Here is a 21,081-nt window from a genome sequence, read left to right as displayed (position 1 = left end):
AGACATCTAAAGAGGAGTGAACTGTTAAGTAAGCTACATATTGTAAGGATGTAAGAATGTAACACCATAAGGAAAATCCAGCATACTCAACTGCTTACAAGTCTCTGGACATATTAAATATATATTAAGGTCCTAGAGGGTATTAATCTTCACCAGGAGAGAAAATTTTGTGTTAGTCTTTACACACATATGAAAATGAGCACACACACATTTATGTCTTCATGATGTTCAAAAATTTAATTATTCTTGCAAAATAAACAACTGCTATTGGCTAACTTCGTTACAAGGCTTTTTAGTTTGCTTTTTTGTTGTCATTTTAAACACATACAGTACTCTTAATGTTAAAACTGCACGTTCCACACAGCAGGTTGACCTCATACAAGTCTGAGGGAAAGTCCATATGCAAAGGAAAGCCCAGAGAGCACCTGTTTCTAAATATGCACACACCCTATGCATGTTCAGACTTACACTTTAATGCTTCATAGTAGTTTCATTAACTCACAACTCACTACTGCTGGACAGAGTAAACTCTGTTGTGGCATGTCGAGCTAGTCAATATAAAATGCATTGACATATAAAAGAAACAGTGAGAGAGAAGCTACATTTAAACATCATTAAAGAAAATTAATGGCTATAATGTCAAACAACATACAGGACAGTCCATGATCAGAAGTCTTTTCTATCACTTTAGTTCAACTTTGGTAGCTACTGTTGTTTCTCCTTGTAAGTTCTGAGCTATACAAACATAGTTTCCCACATCTGTGTCTTCAAAATCCTCCACAAGAAGAACACTCTTTGAGATTCTTGTAGTATGGCCAATTCCTCTGTTTATCAATCTCCAGAAATTTTGAATAATCACAGGCCTCTCGGACTGTTAACAAAACACAAACAACCCACCCACATAAAACAGATGATTCCACAAAGCGTATTTAGTGACACCACCCCATCACCTTGAAGCAAGAGGCTGGAGAGTACAAGCCTATATCCAAAAGTCAGCCCTAAGTGAGGGAACTGAAGGTGTCTGGCAGTGGCAGCAACATTGCTGCACTAAATATTGATGTACCAATAAGCTATGCCAAATAAAGATAATGCAACAGCTCTTCCACTCCAAGCACAGGTACTGGGCTTGCCAAAGCTCTGCCTGGAGCCTGTGCCTGAGCTCAGTTTTAGGCCACTTACTGAACTTGCATTTGGGTACCTGATCAAACAGGTGAGGTGTCCTGGGGGAGGTGTCAAGATAGACGTGTGAGCTCATTTTCAGACTTGAAGCATGTCTCAAAAAGAAGGCAGCAGTAACATGAGGTAGCTGACTAAGCTTTCATTCTCTTTCAACACAGCAAATACCTATGTTGAAAACTAATTCCTCCTCTACTTTTAGAAAACACTACATCAGATAACATAAAAACAAACAGTAACAATTCTCAAATACTTCTGAGTTAATCTTCACATTCTGCTTTCCAAAATGTCTATGTAACTTCAAAGCCAAAACTATAAACCTCCATGTTTATATGAAAAATGCTTTTTTCGTGGGGTGTTTTTTGGTGTTTTGGGTTTTTTTTGCTGGGTTTTTTTTTTTGTTTGTTTGTTTGTTTTTTTTTGTTATTAAATAAAAAGCTTTTTAAATTTTAGATTCTAAAAAGGAGTTCTCTAATGGAGTGGTTATGAGGTGACACTGCCTGGCACCTCAGGAGGTCACAAAATACTGGATAAGATAAACTGGCCCAATGATAGCTAAGGCAGTCTATCTTCTTCCAAAATCCAGCAGCTGCTAGTCAGCACATTGGCTTCTGCTATACCAATAAATGGGATAAAAATTCAAGGGAGAGGTTTCTGTGTGGAAACCATCTTCCCTTGCCTCATTATACAGATGGATTAACCATTTACCAATATGAATGCTACAAAGCTTAAGCTAAATGTAGCAATGTTAGACACTTATGCAGAGCCAGAGCTACAATCTCACTCACAAAATGATCAGTACAAAGGCAGCTCCCAGTCTTCCTGAAACTTACTTAGGGATGAGTCACAGTGCAGTCAGGGAATGCCTAGGAAGTGGCAGGCATTACCAGCTTTAGAAAAAAAAAAAATCTTGGCAGTTATAAATGTAATAGAAATTCTTAAACCTTTAAAAGTAATTAAGCCACTTAGCAAAGCACTGTCCTGTTCCAAGCCTGAAAATTAAGTGCTACCTACAATCAAGTAATACTGCACACTTAATTCAAGTCTAAGTTATTAAATGTAGCAAGTGGAACTTCCTTGATCCTACTGAAAGTGAAGGTGAAGGCTGTGCAAGGTGGACCCTGTTTGCCTGGTTAGGCTCTCGCTAGTCCACTTTTCCTCAAACTAACCATTGTGCCTGCTTTGAAGCCTCTTGCCCATAATCAGATTAAGGGTGGATCTGTATGCATTCACAGCAGGTGAATGAGCAAATGCAATTCTCAGGGAGTGGCAAGAGGAAAGAAAAAAAAAAAAAAAAAAAACACAACTGAGTAGAAAAAAAGAAAGAGGGAGAGGTTAGTGACTACAGAGATAAAACGAGGGCCTCCACAATACACCAAACCTAGGGACAAGCAGGGATTGATGTGCTGCTTCTGCTCAGGAATTGGGCCGTAGGTGAGAGCCCAGCTGCTGGGTGGTGTGAGCTGGGACAAAACCATCACTGAGCTCCCAGCACTGAAAGCAGCAGTATGAATGGAAACATCCAGTGAATCTTAGAACAATGTCAGTTCTTTTTCTTGTATAACAGGTCTATATGACCAGCAACACCGATGGTCCTATCTCTTCTCCTTCCACCCCACCTTTTTGCTTAGCAATATGTGAACATTCTTAATAAATGTTAAGTCTCCAACAAGCATGCTGTGCTTCTGCTCTGACATTTACTTGATCCTTTTGTTGGGGCAGAAACCCAAACACAACTCCCCCCTCCCTACCCCCCCAAGCACAGCTGGAGCTGAGGCAGTTTACCCTAGTGGATAAGCACAGAGGCAGGCCACAGGCCAAAGCCTCTCTCACCCCTGCAGGTGGGTGCAGTGAGAGGATGTAATCCTCTGTTGATAGTCCATGTGCCCTGCAATGCTGCTCTAGCATTCATAGCAAACAAGGGAGATAACCTGCATGCTTTAGCTGTTTACATTCAATCAGTGCTAGAGAGGTGCAAACATGCACATGCCAGCATCCATCAGGTGCAGTAAAACCACTGGGAGCAGCTGGGCCAATAACAGGGGGCAACCTGGAAAAGATGCAAAACTAGGGTGGACACTAATGAGATACAGTTTTGGAAAGCCAATCTGGATCTAGAATGATTAAGAAATGAGCTCCTACTGCAACAGATGAGGGTGGTTAGAAAGAAAATAGGGGGGACCTTCAGTGTTGCTAATCAGATACATTTTGTGCAAGAAAAGAGACCACAGATTCATATTGTGTTTCCTGTGGATTCTTTCAGATGAGGCTGGGCAGAAGCAGATTCTGCTTCAGGATATAAGCAAGGTTAAAAATTCTCTAGTGGGATAATTCATGTACTAAAGCCATGGAGAAAGAAGGGATATCAAATGCAGGGATTTGGAAAAAAGGGATATCAAGCATTGTGGCTTGTCCTAGAACAGCCTCCTGATGCTGGTTGGCTTGGACACTGTCTGAGGCTTTCTTTGGAAACGCTGCCAAAGGCCAAGTATCTCTGGAATGGAAATCTGAAGGAGGAGTGAGCTTTGCTCAATTTGATTTTTACTAACAGGACTCTCCAGCTTCATCCCTGTGTGACTTTTCAGGGAGATTCCGGGGGAAAGACAAGCTGAAGTTGAAAGGGGATATGCTGCCTCCTCCTGCCAGCATGCCTGAACTGGCAAGAGCATTCAGAACGATGCCTTGGTGAAGAACAAACCGTTCCAGGCAGGGCATGCCCCTCTTACCTCTTGCCCTGGATACTGCCACCTGAAGTTCACATCCATATCTGGCTCCCCGAGGACTGTGCAGACCACACGAACTCTGTCACTGAGGCCGGCTCTACTGGATGACACCGCCACTGTGGTTGAGGGTGGGCCCTTGGGAACTGAGACAGTGTTTGAAACAGACAATTAGCTGCTGAAGTTAAACACACTGATAAAATTGAGAGTCAGTTTTTGACTCAGTTTGCTTAATACAACAGGTGTTTTACACCTGCAACTTTCCCCTCCAAACTAGGAAACTTGCTAGAATTTTAACCTGATAAATGTTTTATCACATATATTTTTGATCAAGATTTTAGAACTCTGATTACACTACTTCTTTTACTTTCTAAAAATTATTTTCTTAGTGTCAGTAGAAGAGTCATTTTAAGCACAGAGAAAACTGCACTTTACCTTCCACATATAGTAGGTGATATTTGATGGAAATCTGAGGTGCTCCCTGTGACTCTGCTTTGCAGTAGACAATACCTTTATGATCAGAAGTAGGGTGCTGGAAGACAAAACCCTTCTTTGCATCATAAATAATATCAGTTCCATCTGTTTCAATTTCTCCTGCTGGAAATTCCCTGTGAAGAGTCACTTTTGCTGAAGGAGTAGTAACACGGCATGGGATGACTGCAGGTTTATCTGGGTTCAAGTAGACAATCTCAAAATAACTGGGAGTAGGTACAAAAAGCTCCTCCTTGTCTGTGCAGAAGAGTTGACATAATTACAGAAATAATTACATCTTGGTTTAACAGGAAGAAAAGTACATTAGACAAGAGAAAATAGCTGTGAGCAACATTTAAAACTTTGGCTTAATTTTAATATGCACCCACAAAACAAAAAAGAACATTGCTTGCATTAAAAAACATTAAATTGAAAATAAATAATGACTATTTTTTTAATATTTAGAAAATCTTTGGAATGTCTTTTAGTAAGCTTTCAAATAGTTATTTGGATGCCCTCACCACTGGTAGGACACGGACTACTAGAAAAATATACTCTTTGAAGCTACAGACTTTTTGTATCTATGCTTTTAGTCAAAATGTTTGATTTACTGTCCTAAGTAGAAGAGTATTTAGTGCCCTCAGATTTACAGTCAAGGAGTATTTCCATAATTGGCATGCCTCTTGGAAATCTAAATCTGAAATTCCTCTTTCTAGCACAAGCATTTACATAGTAATTTGACTGAAAAGTTTATTCCAGCCTTTCTAAGGAATGTATCCTAAAAACATTAAGCTCTTCTTTCTCATGGTCCAATTTAACTCCAAAATGTAGTGCAAACAATCACATCTCAACATTTCATACTGCAAACAATTCCATCTTAACATTTTCTAGTCATGAATACTTCAGCTCTAATGAGGCATCAAAGATTGTTTTACTATTCAGAATGGTTTCCAGAATAAAAATGACCTACTTGATTTCAGCTCTGTTGTACCAAGCAGCAGTAAACTGTGCACAGGCTCTGGGGGACACCACATGCACTTAAAGAGAGTTTTGCCTCTCAACATGCTATAATGTGGCCTTCTAAGAGTTTTTTAAGGCAGTGCAAACAACAGGAATGAAGTGGCAGTGGGGGAGAGTCCCTGGGGTCATGTGAATGCCATGACAAAATGATTTTCTGCACAGACCTATTTTGTTTTTCAAGACACATTTTTAAGAACTAAAACATTTTCTATTTGTTTTGTAGAAAATCCTTAGAAAGTGTGTTGCAAGGTATGTGCTTTTCACTACATTATCCATTACTTTGGGTATTCTGCATAATCACGTTAAGCAAGTAATTTTCTGCCCACCAGCACAGTCTTTCTTAACATCCACTAAAAATAGATGAAAACTGTGGCAGTAAAATCTTGACAGTGAAATCATTGATTTAGCTTTATTCCTGTCTTATCAGCAAATATATTTCCATTAATAATCCCCCAGTGAGTTAATTACCTGTGAAAAAGATGTATGTTGACCCTGTTTTTGTCTCATCCTTCCTGCATTTGTTACCACTGCACAGCTGAAGCCAGCAGCTGTATTCACCTGTGTCTGCTGCAGTGGAGTTTGCAAGGATTAGCTGACTATACCTGTCAAGTTGCTTTATGCTGTGGAAAAATAAAAACAAGAGGCAAAGACAAGCACAGATGTATTTCTTTGTATATTTCAGTCAACTCTTTTCCAATTTTGATTTTTTTATTCCTTCTCTGTAACTGACCACTTTTTACTTTCAGACCTCTGTTGCAACTGCCCCTTTTGCTCCAGCAGAGACTGTCTACATGAGTAGTTTTATTGATTTTAACTACATACAAGAGCTTGCAAACTCTTGTCTTGTACAGCTCATTTTTGGATTCCTTCAAGTCTCCATTTTGAAACGGGGCTGTGACTGTTCTAGGCTGTATGTTCATCTATGTTTTGTCCTAGTTTGTCCACTTACAGCCCTTTCCCTCATTCTACAAGTCAACCCACGTGCACCTCAGTCCTTTTTCAACACTGTAAACACTGCTTCAATAAAATCTAACAAAGATAATTGACTAACAAGGAGTTAGTAGCAGGTATTCTACTGAGAGTTTGTTTAATAATTTCTGCCTGCTTTCAGTGTGAATGCTTTACCAATTTTTAACATACCAGTCCAAGTTTCCACTTGCAAAGAGCTGCTGCCTCAGCTTGCATTTGTCGTGCAAATTAAGTAATTTTGCGTCACCTACTCCTCAGGTCTAAGTCACCTCACGAGTTTCTTCCACATTCCTTGGCTATTTTTGAGCATGACCCTGAGAACTATTGGAGGTGTACTGGCAGTGCCATCATGTAACTACACAAAATTCAGTCTGTGGGATTATTTCAGACTTGATGTGCTTTTATTTTTTCCTTCTCCTGAATTTCCCAGGCATATCTCTCAGTGGATTGACATTTGTAAATGTGCAAGTATTTATAAATATGTAGACATATACACAGATACTGACAATTATTCTAAGAGGCAAAGGTCCTGTCTTATGAAATACAGCAGCTACAGTCTCATCTTGTTCTTTTTTATGTATTTTAAGGTTTATCTTCCTGGCAGACAGATGGTGGTGTGGTTGGCAGTCTACTGCGTTGACTTTTGATGGATTGTAAAAGCAATGGCCCAAAAGTATCAGTTCTCAGGGAATCCTGTCAGCACAGCCATGTGACTCTGCTGCTGCTCCAGCCCTTAAAAATGTTCTTTTCAACCAGCTGCCTCTCATGGTAGTGGATCTAGGACATGAAGGGTTCCCTCTTTCCTTTGCAAGACATTGAGGTGCAAGTCAAGTCAGGAATGATTTTTCTAAGTTTAGCTATTTGATAATGAATTTCTTTTTACTGTTTTAAAAGGGATTTGGACAAATACACAGGTTGCATGAAGTCTGAACAGCTCTCATACTCATTCAACCATGGATTTTTTGAATATTTTTTATCCTCCTAATTTTTATTAATGTGGCAGTTATTCTGTAAGGCACATATCCGACTGAATAATTTCTTTCCGGGATTAGCATATTTGAAGAAATTTTTATCCTTTTTCAAGAGTTTTGCTTAACTCTACATTGCAGGCAGAATAACTGTTTAAACAGAGGCCAGCACTTCAGCTGCATGTGCTTCCCAGAAGCTCTGACTCCCTGGGTGCTCTGCTAGCGGTTTGCACAAGTGCCAGCAATCACAAGCAGCAGTTCACAGAACCCAATACCCAGCCTTCAGCCAGGCCAGCAGCTTAGAGATTAAAAGCACACAAAATACACACCTCAGACAGAGATAACAGAACTGCCTTCTCCAGTAAGCCCTCAGACACCTTTAGATCCACATCAACACAGACTCACATGGATCCACCACAGGGCTGTTGTGAGGCCTGCCTCAATAAACAGGCAAATCACAATTCCTATCCACTAATGCATTTGTCCTACACAACCTTGTCTGATTCCTTTTTTTAGAATCATGTAATTATGGTGCAGTAGCCTTTCCATTTTTAATGTATATAATACCTTATATTATAAACTATCTTCAGTTTTTGGATAACTTTTGAGAGATTTCTATCTGTGCAAGAGAACATGCTGTGTATCACACCCAAAAGGAAGAAAAAATAAATCCAAAACATGTCCCAGTCTGTATTATTACTATTTAGTTTCACAGTTCACATTTCACAGGCTATATGACTACCTCAGAATAAAATGTTTTCCAAAATCAAGTACTAAATGTCTACAATACAGAACCATTATGCCAGAACTGTTTTGCCTCCAATCATTAGTACAGACACTGAGCTATAGCTTGAAATCCCAACAGATAGCAAGATAAGGTCAAAGTTAATTATTGTACAGTGTGTTCTTCTTAACTGTGAACAAGCTATTCAGTAATAACCTAGCAAGATAGTCATCCACAAACACGCAACAACAAAACCTGGCATCTGAGAGTGCAAGTGTTGAAACTTGAGACATGACCATGTTAAGCAGACAAAACCAACCATATAAAATAAAGTATAAATGGTAAATCCCGCAGGTAACCAATATTTCCAGGGTAACTTATAATTTTATTAGCATTTCATTAGTATTTTAGATGCTGGAAAATCTCACCCAGAAGCCAAAACTTAGTTGTATTGTAGATGCCACAAAGTAAAAATGTTGTATATACAAACATTACCAGACTGTTTAAAGAAACTAGAAATAGCCCAAAATCTTATTCCATACATTCATCTTATTAAACTTTATTTCAAGTTCAGAAGACTTTTGCCAGAAAACTATGCCACATTTAAAGCTAAAATATATATTTATATAAAAATATATATATAAAGACAATGTACATAGTATCACTCAAAGAGCATCTACCAAGCTCCTCTCAAGTAGCTGCATTCATACTGACAAAAGAGAGCTAATCTCAAATACACACTCACTAGGACAGGAACATAACATCTCGCTGTTTCACACAAGAAAAAAATCCTTAGCTTTCAAACTTCAAAGCAAAAGCAGCAAAATCAAATTCAGTTACACGCAAGAGCACAACTGACATCCCACTAAGCCTGTGGGATGCATTCACTGCATTCAGTGAAAGCAGCCTAATTTCAGTCTAATGCTGGCCCCCACCACACCCAGTTTCCCCAATATTTGAGAGTGCCCCTGTCCAGACACCCTTCTCTCACACCAATGTACATGTGATGCATGTCCAGCTGTTTGCCCCAGATTCTTTCATCAGAGCAGCCCCAATTACTTATCAGTTTACTTATCAGATGAAGTCAAATGCAGCTGGTCTTCAGCAGGGGAGACCCATGCCTCAGCCAGGCAGCCCAGAGACTGTGTGAAGTCAGAGCAGCTTTCTGCTGTAAAGCTTTGGTAAAGGGAAAATACACCTGCCCTTATTTTTATTTTCATCCCTCTCTTATGCTGTAGATCCAGTTTCTGGGTGAGCCTCCAGTCATTAATTTGTTATTCAGTCTTATAAAACAGCATTCCAGCCCTTCCATACTCGGGGTGCAAGAGCAACCTCTGACTGTTAACGTCACCAATGTTTTTGGCCAGTTAGCCAGAGAACAAAATTTTCAGACAAAAAGTATTTAAGTGCTGCACAAGGCAAGAGAGCATTGCAGACAACAGGCTAGTTCTGAAGTAAGCTTGTGTGTGTCCTTAAGCTGGGAACCATATTCGCATGACTTGAGCTTTCTCTCAGTGTATGGCACACTATAGTCTCTAAAGCAAAGTAAATTGTTTCAGTGTGTACTATTGTGTACTCCAGTTAGAGCAGTGGAAAGGCAGAATTTCTGCTCCATCTCAGCAAGAAGCAGCCAAAGAGTCCCCCTCCTCCTTTCACTTGGCATCTCTCACTCCCTCAGATATGATAATTTTAGCACACGTAACAGCTCCAGACCTATTAAAAACCAAGACTCTCTAGCACAGCAAGTAAAATATTTTATTTACCAGGATGTAGTGTACAACTACAAGGACAAATTCAATGAAATCATAGCCACAAATACTACAGAATGGCTTTCCTAATTAAAATATTCCTCTTTAGAAAAGGCATATTGTCCCTCAGGTTACCGCAATTCTCCTTACCACATGGGTGAGTTAAAAATACGGTAGGCATAGCATGGAGGCGAAACATCTGGTTTTTATGCCTACTTCTTTTTGCAACCACCCATGAAAATACAGGATGTTGATGCTATATTTAACTAGTTGCAAGCCAAAATCCTAGAGTAGTTGAATTTGCAGATTCTATCATTTAAGGGAGAAGTAAGAATTGGATGCCTGAACATCTGTTGCTATGAACAGAAGAATTGTAGTCATTAATCCCCAGCAACTGCAGGGATCTCATCACCAGTGTCTCTCCTCCTTTTCACTTTTCCTCTGGCACACCAGCCCACTCCTTCTTCATTTTCCATTACCTCCTCTTGGCCCCATCACATGCCCCTGTTGCTGCCATCAATTCTGGTTTGCACAAGTGCCTCAGCTAAAGCAAGACCCACATGGAAATCTAAGGTAAAAAAGGCCCAGTCCAGTTATTACCTTGGGTTTTACCCCACAACTCACTAACTGGTAATGAGGAGCTTATCTTATTCTTGGTCTTTAAGTACCCAAAAAATGTTAGAAGACACTGGACATATATCTACATAGATGAGTAAACAATTTCTGCTGTAGGCTATTATTTGCTAATAATTTTTCTGAATCTCCTCCCTCTGCCCTACATTTATCATTTCGTTTTAAAATAATGAAGGTAATGTAGTAACAAAAATTTTTAAATTGTCTATTGCAGTTGATGCTTGGTGCATGGTCTTGCATATGCCATGAGGAAGATCTAAGCACCTCTTGAAAGATCATAGCTTTGCTGACCTTTTCTGGTGCTAGTTCACTTACAAACGCTGCCAGCTGAGCTGAGTAACATGGAACCTCTATGGTACTTCCAGTTAAACACCAACAAACCTTTCTGAAACCACAGAGCACAAACTTCTAATTTCACATTCTATAGAGTAGACTTTGTTTCATAGGCACCTATTAGCACTACAGCAAAGATAATTACCAAAGCCATGCCAAAAACGCGATGAAAATGTAACTGCACAGGATTCTGTGGTCAGCGTCTCCATAAATTATTACTAGTCTGTGACTGAAATCTGTTTTCAATTTCTCTAGTTAATCTGAGGATCTTCTGCTTGTATTCAAAACTGATGATTTAGTCAAACACAGCTTTACTGCTTTAACAACTAATTTCAAAAGCAATGACCATTATATTTCAATACAGATCCTTAAGTATATGTCTTACATACATCTGAAAGAAAATAAATACTTAGGCAAGTTACGTCTAGCCAATCAAAATGTTTTATAGCACTTATTTTGTGTGGCGTAACTAGCTTTTTGTTGTGTGGTTAAATTACTACTGTTAACTTGACTGAGTACAGAAATGTAAATTGCTGAGGCAACAGGATCCCAAAGTACTTCAAAGTGTAAAACAGAAAATCACACAATTATGACATACATATCTTTTTTTCTGTTTCCCCAAACTATCTCAATTTCCTGTATTTTTTCCCACATGCATCATCAGAGAACACCTAATTTTGCATGAGAAGAATAGATGTCAAACAACCAGTTAAGAGGTATTCAAACTCCACTCCAAAAAACCCTGAATGCTTGCCCTGCCCTCTTCAATGCCACATTCTGACACTCTACAGGACCAAACCATGCCAGCAACCTATTTGCAAATACACAAAACATTAAGATAGACTCGAGAACGAACACATAAAGACACTCTCCCTGTTGGTTTGTTCATTCAGCTCTGGCTTCCTGGGAGGCCAGGTCTGCACTGCAGCTAATAAACGCCACCTGCTGAAAGAAACCTGGATAGAACAGCATTCCTTGCAAAAGAATAAGCAGTAGCAGGTTGAAGAAGCCACAAGATCTTTTGACAGATACTGCTGTGATAAGCCCACAGCAGGAACCAGTTCTCTGCTGTAACTTACTGTGGCAGAAGCTTTGCACTCAGGGTAGTCCTTGAGCACCTCAGCCAGCAAGTGACAAGCAAATAATTGCACAGAGAACTGGCTTGTGAACTACAGCAGGATGTGCTAGAGATCACAGTGGGTAACTGCCATTCATCAAAACTCCCCTTGGGAAGGAGAAGTGGAAAGAAGAATGTATCTGAAAAACTAATTAACTGGGAGTGATGTTAAGGTAACATCACACCTGTAAATAAATGAATAGATCACTGAGATTCAGATAACCTGAGCTACTTAGAGAGAGCATACACACCTGTACTTAACTTAGGAACAACAGGACAAGAGCAGCTGACATATTGACTCATACCTCTGTGCCCTTCTCATCTAATAATCCAAGAAAAACTCCTAACAGTTCTTTTTTGGGTATCACTCACAGTGCTTCACAGTCTCCATAAAACAGCTGGTGAAAACAAACACTTCTCAGAATGCCTTTGGAAGACATCCTTAAGCTCTCAGAGCAACAGACTTGGCAGTGAACACCTGACATCCACACAGACATTTTGAGAGTTTTACTTTGGACCAACCACAGTGTGGTTCCCTGTTTGTGGCTGGAGCACAATGGTGAACATAATTTTAGATTAATCTGAAGGAAACACAGCTCATATGCTTTAAGACTATCTAACAGTGCACATCACAAGGCAGTAACTGCTGATGACTAGAAGTTGCTCATCTTTTTTGCGGACACTAAAAACTACTAGATAGAACACTGTGACTGCAAAATGTAAACAAACAAACACACCAGTGGTGCTGAACACAGGGAAAAAAGTTCTGGATTTTTCTTGTAAAAATGAAAAATGGCTTACCTGAGTCTGGAATCTTTAAAGGTGTCTAAATAAGAAGGATAGTTCCAAGTAACATTACTCCCCTTACATCGCAGCTCTATGCTTTGTCCTGCAGCCAGGCTTAAGGTGGCAGCTAGTTTCTGGAAATGACCTTTATCCATCACCTGTGTCAGTATGGACTGGGACTTCAAAGAGGAATCCACAGACTCTCTCTCCTTCATTTTGGGATTCTTGGGTTTTGCTTTCTTGTTAACAGGCTTAATTTTGTTTTCTCCGGGTTCTTTGGGACGCTTACTCTTCATTGGCTGTCCAATAACTGGTAAAATAAAGAAGGCAATGTTACTGATTAGAAGAAATTTATATAGTCTTTTGGGGGAAAAAAAAAATCTTCTTTATTATCCCAGAGAACAACTGAAGTTTTGTTCTTCCTAGAAAAGATGCATAAAACTTAGAGTCAATTTCCTTAAGTTTTTGAAGTCTGCCACGGCCCATTTTCGTGGGAAAAAAAAGAAAAACAAAAAAAAAAGACTGCTAGGAAAGCAGTCTTGGAAAGCAAAAAAAAAAAAAAAAAAAAAGACACATGGAAAATCTACACTTACATAAGCAGAGAAATATGCAAGGTATGAAACCTCTACAAATGGTAAGGGAAAGAAATACAGCACTTCTATCTGCAGCCACTTTTGTCATTTCCACCTCCTGGTGTTGCCATGCAGCACTCAATGCTACACAAGCTCTCCACGTTCATGTCACATGCCCATCACATCTGCATGACCTCTTCACACACCACACTTCCATAAGGGACACATGAAGAACTCACAAGTGTAGAACTTCATGACAATTTATAAAATTCTAATAGTGATACAGGCTTCTTAATTTACAGTAATTACTGAAATGCAAGTGATACTTCAGTCACTTGAAGGTGACCTACGTATCTCTTCTCCATAACAGCCATTTATATTGACAGTCCAGCTGAAGACAGAAACTTATTTAGAGACAAACAATAAGAGATTTCATTACCTCCTAGAGACAACAGGGATGCTCAGTTGCCTTAACAAACAAAAGAAACAGAAAGAAAAAGTGAGGTGTCTCAAATATTTAAAAATAAAACAAAACATTTCAACTTTAACTGACATCAGGAAGTACAGCCCTTTTGTGAGACAAACCTAAAACTACTTTTGCCAGACACCAGAAATGCCACTAACTGCACCTGACAGCTAATTCTTGTTTTCCACATGGAAATGCTGAGGTATTCTATTGTACATATCAATCAACAAGCCCCCTCTGGAATGAAAAACTCAGCATACTCACATACTCAGGATAATTGAAACTGGTACAAGCTGCCAGTTCAAACAGCAGGACTTCCAGATTCCTGCTACTGATGGTTCCTGTGACATCCCTCAGTCCTCAGCTGGATACCTTGCACTGCAGCTTTGACTTCTCCAAGTCCAGGCTGATGTAAACACATTTCTTTTAAACAATATTGTGCCTTGTGAGGACAAATTTAAAAAACAACAATTTGTAGCATTTTTTCCTTGCATTACATTAGAAAGGCTACAGTGGGTCAGACCAAAATCATTTGCACTGACATCACCTAGTGTCAGATGCCAATCAGGGAACAGGGCAACCATCTCTGCTCCTTTGATACTACTCCCCTAAGCTTCCAAGAACCTTTAGCTCAAGGGGTCTGTGAACCACAGCTGTCATCATTTTATTGTGCTTGGCTGGTTTTGTTTTTGTCTGGCTTTGGGGTTTTTTGGGGCTTTTTAAATGATATTGTCCTAGGATGTTTTCCTTCATTGATTTGTCTGGTCTGTTTTGAAAATTACACAAATTACACAGAATTACTGGACAACTTCTAGTTTTTGCATTAAATAAAGAAATATCCATGTTTCTCCAACACATATAATTTTACAAAACTTGAGCATTTTTGACTCATTTGCTTTCTAGACTGAGAAGTCCTACTCTAATTGTTCCTGTAAAGAATATGCACCTTAGAACAATTCACCTACACCACATTTGTTTGATGGCAAGAACACAAAAGCAGACTGTACACCTGGTTCAAAGTATGCTCAGATCTAGTTGTAAATATTTAATGGTGTCTTCTTTCCTGTCTAAACAGCTCATTACTTTTCAAGACAGCAATATTAGGAGCTGGCTTTTTAAAAAATAAACAAGTGTAATTCCAAGACTACTTTCCTAAGTAAGAGCTATTCGTTCAAAATTTGTAAGTAGAAACCCATCAAGGCATACATGAAATTAGAACAGTTTGTGTTATTTATCATCCACCAGCATGAAATCTGAAGTCCTATTTTCCCTGCCCAGTCTTCCAAAATTGAGAGATAATTCTATAACTCTTTACAGATTTCTTTTCTTTTAACAGACACTTAAACATGCTGAAAAACATGTGTCTTACAAGATCCCGGTTAATTTCAAGTGGATAAAAGCAATTCTATCCATATAGCAAAAAGACTAATTCCCACTTTTTATTTCCTGTTAGTTACTGTTCCAAGAGAGGTCTCCCCTTGTCTCACAGCACATCGGTTCCCAAGGAATCTTTTGGAACAGGCTTAATAAAAGCCTTTGGGAATCCAAGTACATCAACCAGTTCATCCATGGCCACACTCTTACAAAAAGTCCTCAGAGAACCTCAGCAGATCTGAAAAACAAAACTTCTCAATGGAAAAAAAAAAAAAAGTCATGCCAAAGCCATACTGACATTTCAGCAATTCGTTAGTTCAGTTTACAGAACACAGACATCTGGCTTGTGCCTCTACCTCCTCCAAATATTGGGATATTCAGTTTCCCTGGAAAGGTATGGTTATATGATATGATACAGTGATATGGTAGTGATACCACAATCAATTCAGTTGGAAAAGACCTCTGAGATCATCGAATTCAACCTCTGACCAAAACCCACAATGCCAGTTAGGCCATGGCACTAAGCACCATCCAGTCTTTCCTTAAACACCTTCAGGGACAGTGATTCCATCACCTCCACTGGCAGTTCATCCCAGTGCCTAATCACATCTATTGCGAAGAAATTTCTCCTGATGTCCAACCCAAACCTCCCTTGGCCCAGCCTGAGGCTCTGTCCTCTCGTCCTGTCACTTGCTGCCTGGGAGAACCTTGCTACCACTTTTTTTCAGGTAGTTGTAGAGAGTGATAAAGTCATCACTGAGCCTCATTTTCTCCAGGCTAAGCAACCCCAGCTCTCTCAGCTGCTCCTCATAGGACTTACCCTCTAGACCCTTCACCAGCTTCATTGCCCTTCCCTGGAAAAAGCTGTAAAGTTATGACAAGCAATGTACCTGGGTTAAGGCTTCACCACTTTCAGATTCAAATTTCTTTTCCACCTCAGGTGTATATCATAAAATCTTGGCACTTAAACAGTTTCTGTAATTAATTCTGTAATTTTCTCTCTCACTGGTTCTTCTGGCATGTTAATGAGATGTCCTCTAATGATTCTCCCCACAGAGAAAAATTCAATTTCAGAGTCTGTTTTTACAGTGCTTCGTAGGATACTGCACTCTAAGTTTATTCTATGCTTATCATGTCACCATTTGCTATTAAAACCTCTCTAAGCACCTCCACAGTGAACATGGGTGTGCACAGATAAATCTTTAAATTTCACTTTCTATAGATTCACTTTCTTGTCCCCCATTCCTACTAGCCATAAAAATTCTGCAGCTATGTCTCCCTGCCCCATCCTGGCACATCAAAAGAAGTAAAAGGATTTATGGGTGATTTTATCCTTTTGTAAGCTGTTTCTCAAACTCTTTTTGTCTGATTTATTCTGGTTTTTATATTTAATCCACATGTGAATTAAGGAGCCTTCTTCTCTTATGTAATTTCCCCCTTCCAAAATTAAACACATCAGCGGTTTCTTTTTCTTTTAGTATTCCAGCAAGAATATTAGAACTACAGTCTGGCCTTCCACAACAACATCTGAATCCAATTACTTGAGTACTGCTCCAGAGCGAGTCAAGAACTGCTGCTCTTCTGAGGGGCTCTTTGAATAGCAGCTCTAAGTCATTATTTGTGGTACCTAAACAACTGCATTCTGCACCACATCTCAATGTGTGTGACCCAGCCCACGTGAGAGGAAGTTATTCTTCCTTTTGCTTTTCTATCCAGTCCTTGCTGCCCCTGATTTTCCTCAGCAGAGCAGTTATTACACATTGGGTGGTCAGTTAGCAGGTTGGTTCCTCTCCACAGGGCTGGTATTTCAGTCCCGATGACTTTTACCATCAAAACCCACCAGGAAACAGATTTAACACTGAAGTTTTCTTCAACACATCCTGCCACTTCGCCCTAGGGTAAGCTATTCCATTTTAGTGGAATTCCATCACACTGCTGTGCCCTAGTACTGGCAGGTGCCACTGACAGGCGTCATAAGCCTTTTGAATAAGCATTCCCATTTCAAATTGGCCATTCCAGTTCCTTGTTGAATTTTCCAGATTACTCTGTAGCAGCACACAAGCTTTGGTTCAGTCATCCTTTTTTTTCCCCCCCATCAAACCCTACTGAAATTCGTTCAAATTACTCTTTGACACTTACTCTACTTTTTGCCAGTCTTAATGCTGACATTATTTCAAAGGCATATGGCCCCTGCAACCTTACCCCTAGGAAATGCTTCATCCCATACTGTGTGCTCTGCCACACCTAAGACTCTGCCTTTAAGAAACTGTGAAAGACTTCCCTATGAAAGCTTTTTAATTTTAAGTGCCAGAAGCCTGGTTTTGATTTTCTCAAGATTAAGTTTTTTCTCTCCACACAAGTTCCCTCTGTTTCGTGTTTCTGCAGTTCAGCAAGTCTGAACACTTTCCTCCTACACCACACTCCCAGCTGCTCAGTGAGAGCCTTGTCTGCCTGACCTTGTATTTCCCTGCAGGTGACAGCAGGGGCATTTCAGGAAATACATCAGATGAGCTTTTATCTTCCTACATGGAAAACCTGGTTCTGCCTCTGTTGCACCTCTCAGAGAGGTGAGTTTCCAAGCAAGCTGTGGCCATGCTCCTTCCCAACACTCCCTTGGAAGTCTGCCCAGATATCTACTGACAACACCACTTCTGCACCTCACAATCCTGTCCTGTCTCAGCTGAATTATGTCTTTCTATGCCAGGTAAGGAAATTAACTGCTACAGTATCACCCAAGGTAAAGAGGACACACAACCAAATCCATCCAGGAACACAGAAACCACCATCAAGAATCCTCCATTTCCTTACTCAATCTGCAAGACTTTTCCAAGAAAGGGAACAAAGTCAATTAGCCCATTTATGCAAGCACATTAATATGCCACGTTTAGGATATTTCACTGTCTCACTAGAATTATGCACTGAGCCCTCACTGTTTTAAAAACATTGCACTGCCTAATGTTGCACTGCTTTAGTGCAACAGCATTTCTTATTAGATATAAAAATATAATAAAATTAAGACTTAGAAAAATATTGAGAAAATGTCTCATTTCTACCACTAATCAACTCCTAAAGTCGGTTCTAAGAGGCACTGTAATAATTTCAGCTGCAACAGTACATTTGGGGTCCCAAATAATTCATCATGCCAAAGTAGGAGACTATGCCTCAGAAATATATCATGCAGCACTTCTGCTCCTGGTTCACAGTATTTGTCTTACCCTATCCTTTAATGTCTGCCCCTTGTTCTCACAAATGTCAGACATGCAATCTCAAAATGGGTTTTAGTTATATAATACCAAAAAGCATTTGCTTTTTATTTGAAACATCACCTACATCCACATGCACATTCCACTGGTCTCACAGCTGCACAGGTTATATCTTGAGAAGGCCCCTGATCTTCAAGTGTCAGCCTAGAGATCCTGAGAAGCACTGTGCGAGCCTGGTCTCCCACAAGTACTAAGGAGTCATGTTCACTGTCCACCACACATACCCAGTCCACAAGGCAGCCCCCATGCTACATCTTGCTACCATCAGAGACCGAAAACTCTCTCAATTTATACTGCTTAATTCTTCCTTGAGGTGAAAAGTGTGAGGTTATCATAAATTTAAAAAATAAATTTAAAAATATAAATAAAAAATAAATTGTTAGATTACCATAAAGTAGAATTAACCAGCAGGATTACTATATGAGGAAAGATTCTTTGTGATTACAAGCAATGTAACAGAACAAGCTGGGCGCATCTCATAATTTGTGATGGTTCAAATGAAAAGTTAATCATCCAAACACAGGGCCAATCTGGAGGGGCATATTTCATTAGTTCATAAATTAATATAAGATAAATTAGGAAGACTATTTTGAAATTACAATTCCTACATTAGGACTTCTAAATTTAGCTTTGGACAAGAAACTCTTATTAAATATGCCTGGTTACTTTCTCCTATTGCTAAGCTTCTGGATGGCAGAGCTGGAACTCCTTTCTTATTCTGTGCTTTTATTGTCTACTTCTCAAATAGAAAACACTTTTCTTGATGTGGTACACCCACAGACCAGATCTTTCAGCAGAAATCCTTTCCCAGGCCACTCTGAGCCACAATGCAATTCCTCTGCATGTAGTTGTGAGAAAAACTAGGCTGGAAAAGGCTTCTGGAATTCCCTTCCCATCTCTGTTCAGGTGCTCTGAGCCATGTCCAGCTGAGCTCTGACTTTCCCAGAGGCTGGAGACTCTACAGCCTCCTCTGACAAATTCTATGTTTAACAGCTCTTAAGGTGGAGGATTTTTTATGTTCTTATACGAATATTTTCCTTATGAGCTACTAAGGTACTTGTGGTAGCTGCCTTTCACCACGCACCTAAGAGCCTGCCTCCTATTTCTCTACAAACCTTTCCATGGGCTACACAGGCCTTGATCCCCAAGCCTGCCCACGGTGAAAAACAATGGAATTACTTTTTTGTTGTTTCTTCCAAGTAAGTATTAGTAAGTTAATTCACATTTTGCAAAGGGAAAAAGCCTCCCTTTTGCTAGTTAAAGTCTATGTAAGTCAAGAATTAGTTACCCATGTCCCTTCCCCACAGCCTGAAGCAGCTGTGAGAAATAAAGTTATGAGAACTTTTCTCATAACTTTACTCAACTTATGAGTAAAGTTCGATGCTCTCAATCAAACAACGATGCAGAAAGACAAAATTTTTTGTTGTTGTTTTTTAAATCCGAGCACCACGTCCACCGCTGTCCCACGCCCAGCACCGTCCCCTCCTCAGGCGCCACACGGCACCGGACGCGACTTAAAGCTTTTACCCTTTAAAGCGAGCGGGCGGCAGGAGCAGCCGGGGCTGCTGCGAGCGCCTCTCCCCAGAACCCAAACACACATTTTCGCCCGAAGGCTTCGGCGACCGGCTGGCCGCACACGATGTGAGCAGCCCGCTTTCCCTCCGCCTCTGCCCAGCGGGACGGGAGCGCCGCCGCCGCCCCCTCCCGTGATGGTTCCCGCTCCCGTCCCGGCACGCTCGGGCCGGCGGGTACGGCTGGGAAAAGGGGAAGCGGGGGGACCCGTCGGGGCAGCGGCTCACCGTGTGGCAGCGCTTCCTGCAGGAGCAGCAGCAGCAGGCTGAGGAGCACCCACAGCCGCATGGCGGGAGCGGCCCGGGCGCGGCGGAGCGGGGCGGCCCCGGGGCGCCTCGGCGGGGAGGGGCCGGGGCCGGGCCGGGCCGCTCCCGCCGTCACCCGCCCTTCCTCGCTGTGGACCCGGTGTGCGGAGCGCAGCTGCTGCCGCACTGCGTCCGAGGACACCCGGGCACCGCTGTTCTTGAAGCTGCTCGTCGGTGCCGGCTGCCCTGAGCTCGCCGTACGAGGCTCTGCAGCGGTCCGGCTGCTTGTTGGCTGCCCTGGGGCCCGCAGCCGGGCGGGCTGTGTCGCCGGTGACCCCGGGGCTGCACGCAGGGCACTGGGCAGCGCTGGCCTAAGACAGCAAAAGCATATTTTCACATCAAAAATATTTTTACATTTTTCACTCGCACCAGCCTGCCACACCGAAAGCTACCTCACTGTGGAAGAGAGAGGCGCTCTCTGGACACAGGTGAAGCACATTGAGACGGCGCACGTCTCCCTGCTGCTAGCGAAGAGATGAAAATGGCAAACTTGATGTCTGCCGCATGTGTGGTTCTGCTCACAATGAGCTGTAAAAAACCATTCCTTGAAATTTGAGGGTTTCCTTGTAGGAGAAACCCTTGTACGGTTTTCTTGTATGGCTGAAGGAGCCACAAAGGTAGGTGCCAGGCAAGGTTGGACTTGAACGGGGCAAAGTAATTGCTGTCAGAGATCAAAGGCAGACCCCGAAGCAGACACAACCACAGTCCAATGTGAATAAAAATAAAAATTGCATCCCTGACACAGCCCCAGGGCCACAGCAGATATGAGAGTAGAGTATTTACAGATTATTTAAAGGAAGCCTGGGCTTCATCTGCATCCACACAAAAAATTAGAAGGTCCATGTGTGTATTTATGACGGTCCC

The 21,081-nt window shown here is 41.0% G+C and overlaps 1 protein-coding gene across 1 annotated transcript; it reads right to left on the bottom strand.

The window, feature by feature from the left end:
- Nucleotides 1–210: 210 nt before the first annotated feature.
- Nucleotides 211–20,283, bottom strand: PDGFRL (platelet derived growth factor receptor like). Its single transcript, XM_030271182.4, has 6 exons — nt 20,140–20,283; nt 12,681–12,975; nt 5,856–6,007; nt 4,332–4,625; nt 3,903–4,042; nt 211–871 (listed from the first exon to the last, which is right to left on the bottom strand). Exons 1-6 carry the CDS (start codon nt 20,198–20,200, stop codon nt 683–685), a joined length of 1,131 nt encoding a protein of 376 aa, XP_030127042.4. The 5' UTR covers nt 20,201–20,283; the 3' UTR covers nt 211–682.
- Between the last annotated feature and the right edge of the window lie 798 nt (nt 20,284–21,081).

Source organism: Taeniopygia guttata, chromosome 4 (genome assembly GCF_048771995.1).
Source record: "Taeniopygia guttata chromosome 4, bTaeGut7.mat, whole genome shotgun sequence".
Classification (NCBI taxonomy): Eukaryota; Metazoa; Chordata; class Aves; order Passeriformes; family Estrildidae; genus Taeniopygia; species Taeniopygia guttata.
The sequence above is the reverse complement of the archived record's forward strand: the minus strand, read 5'-3'. Positions and strand labels throughout refer to the sequence as shown.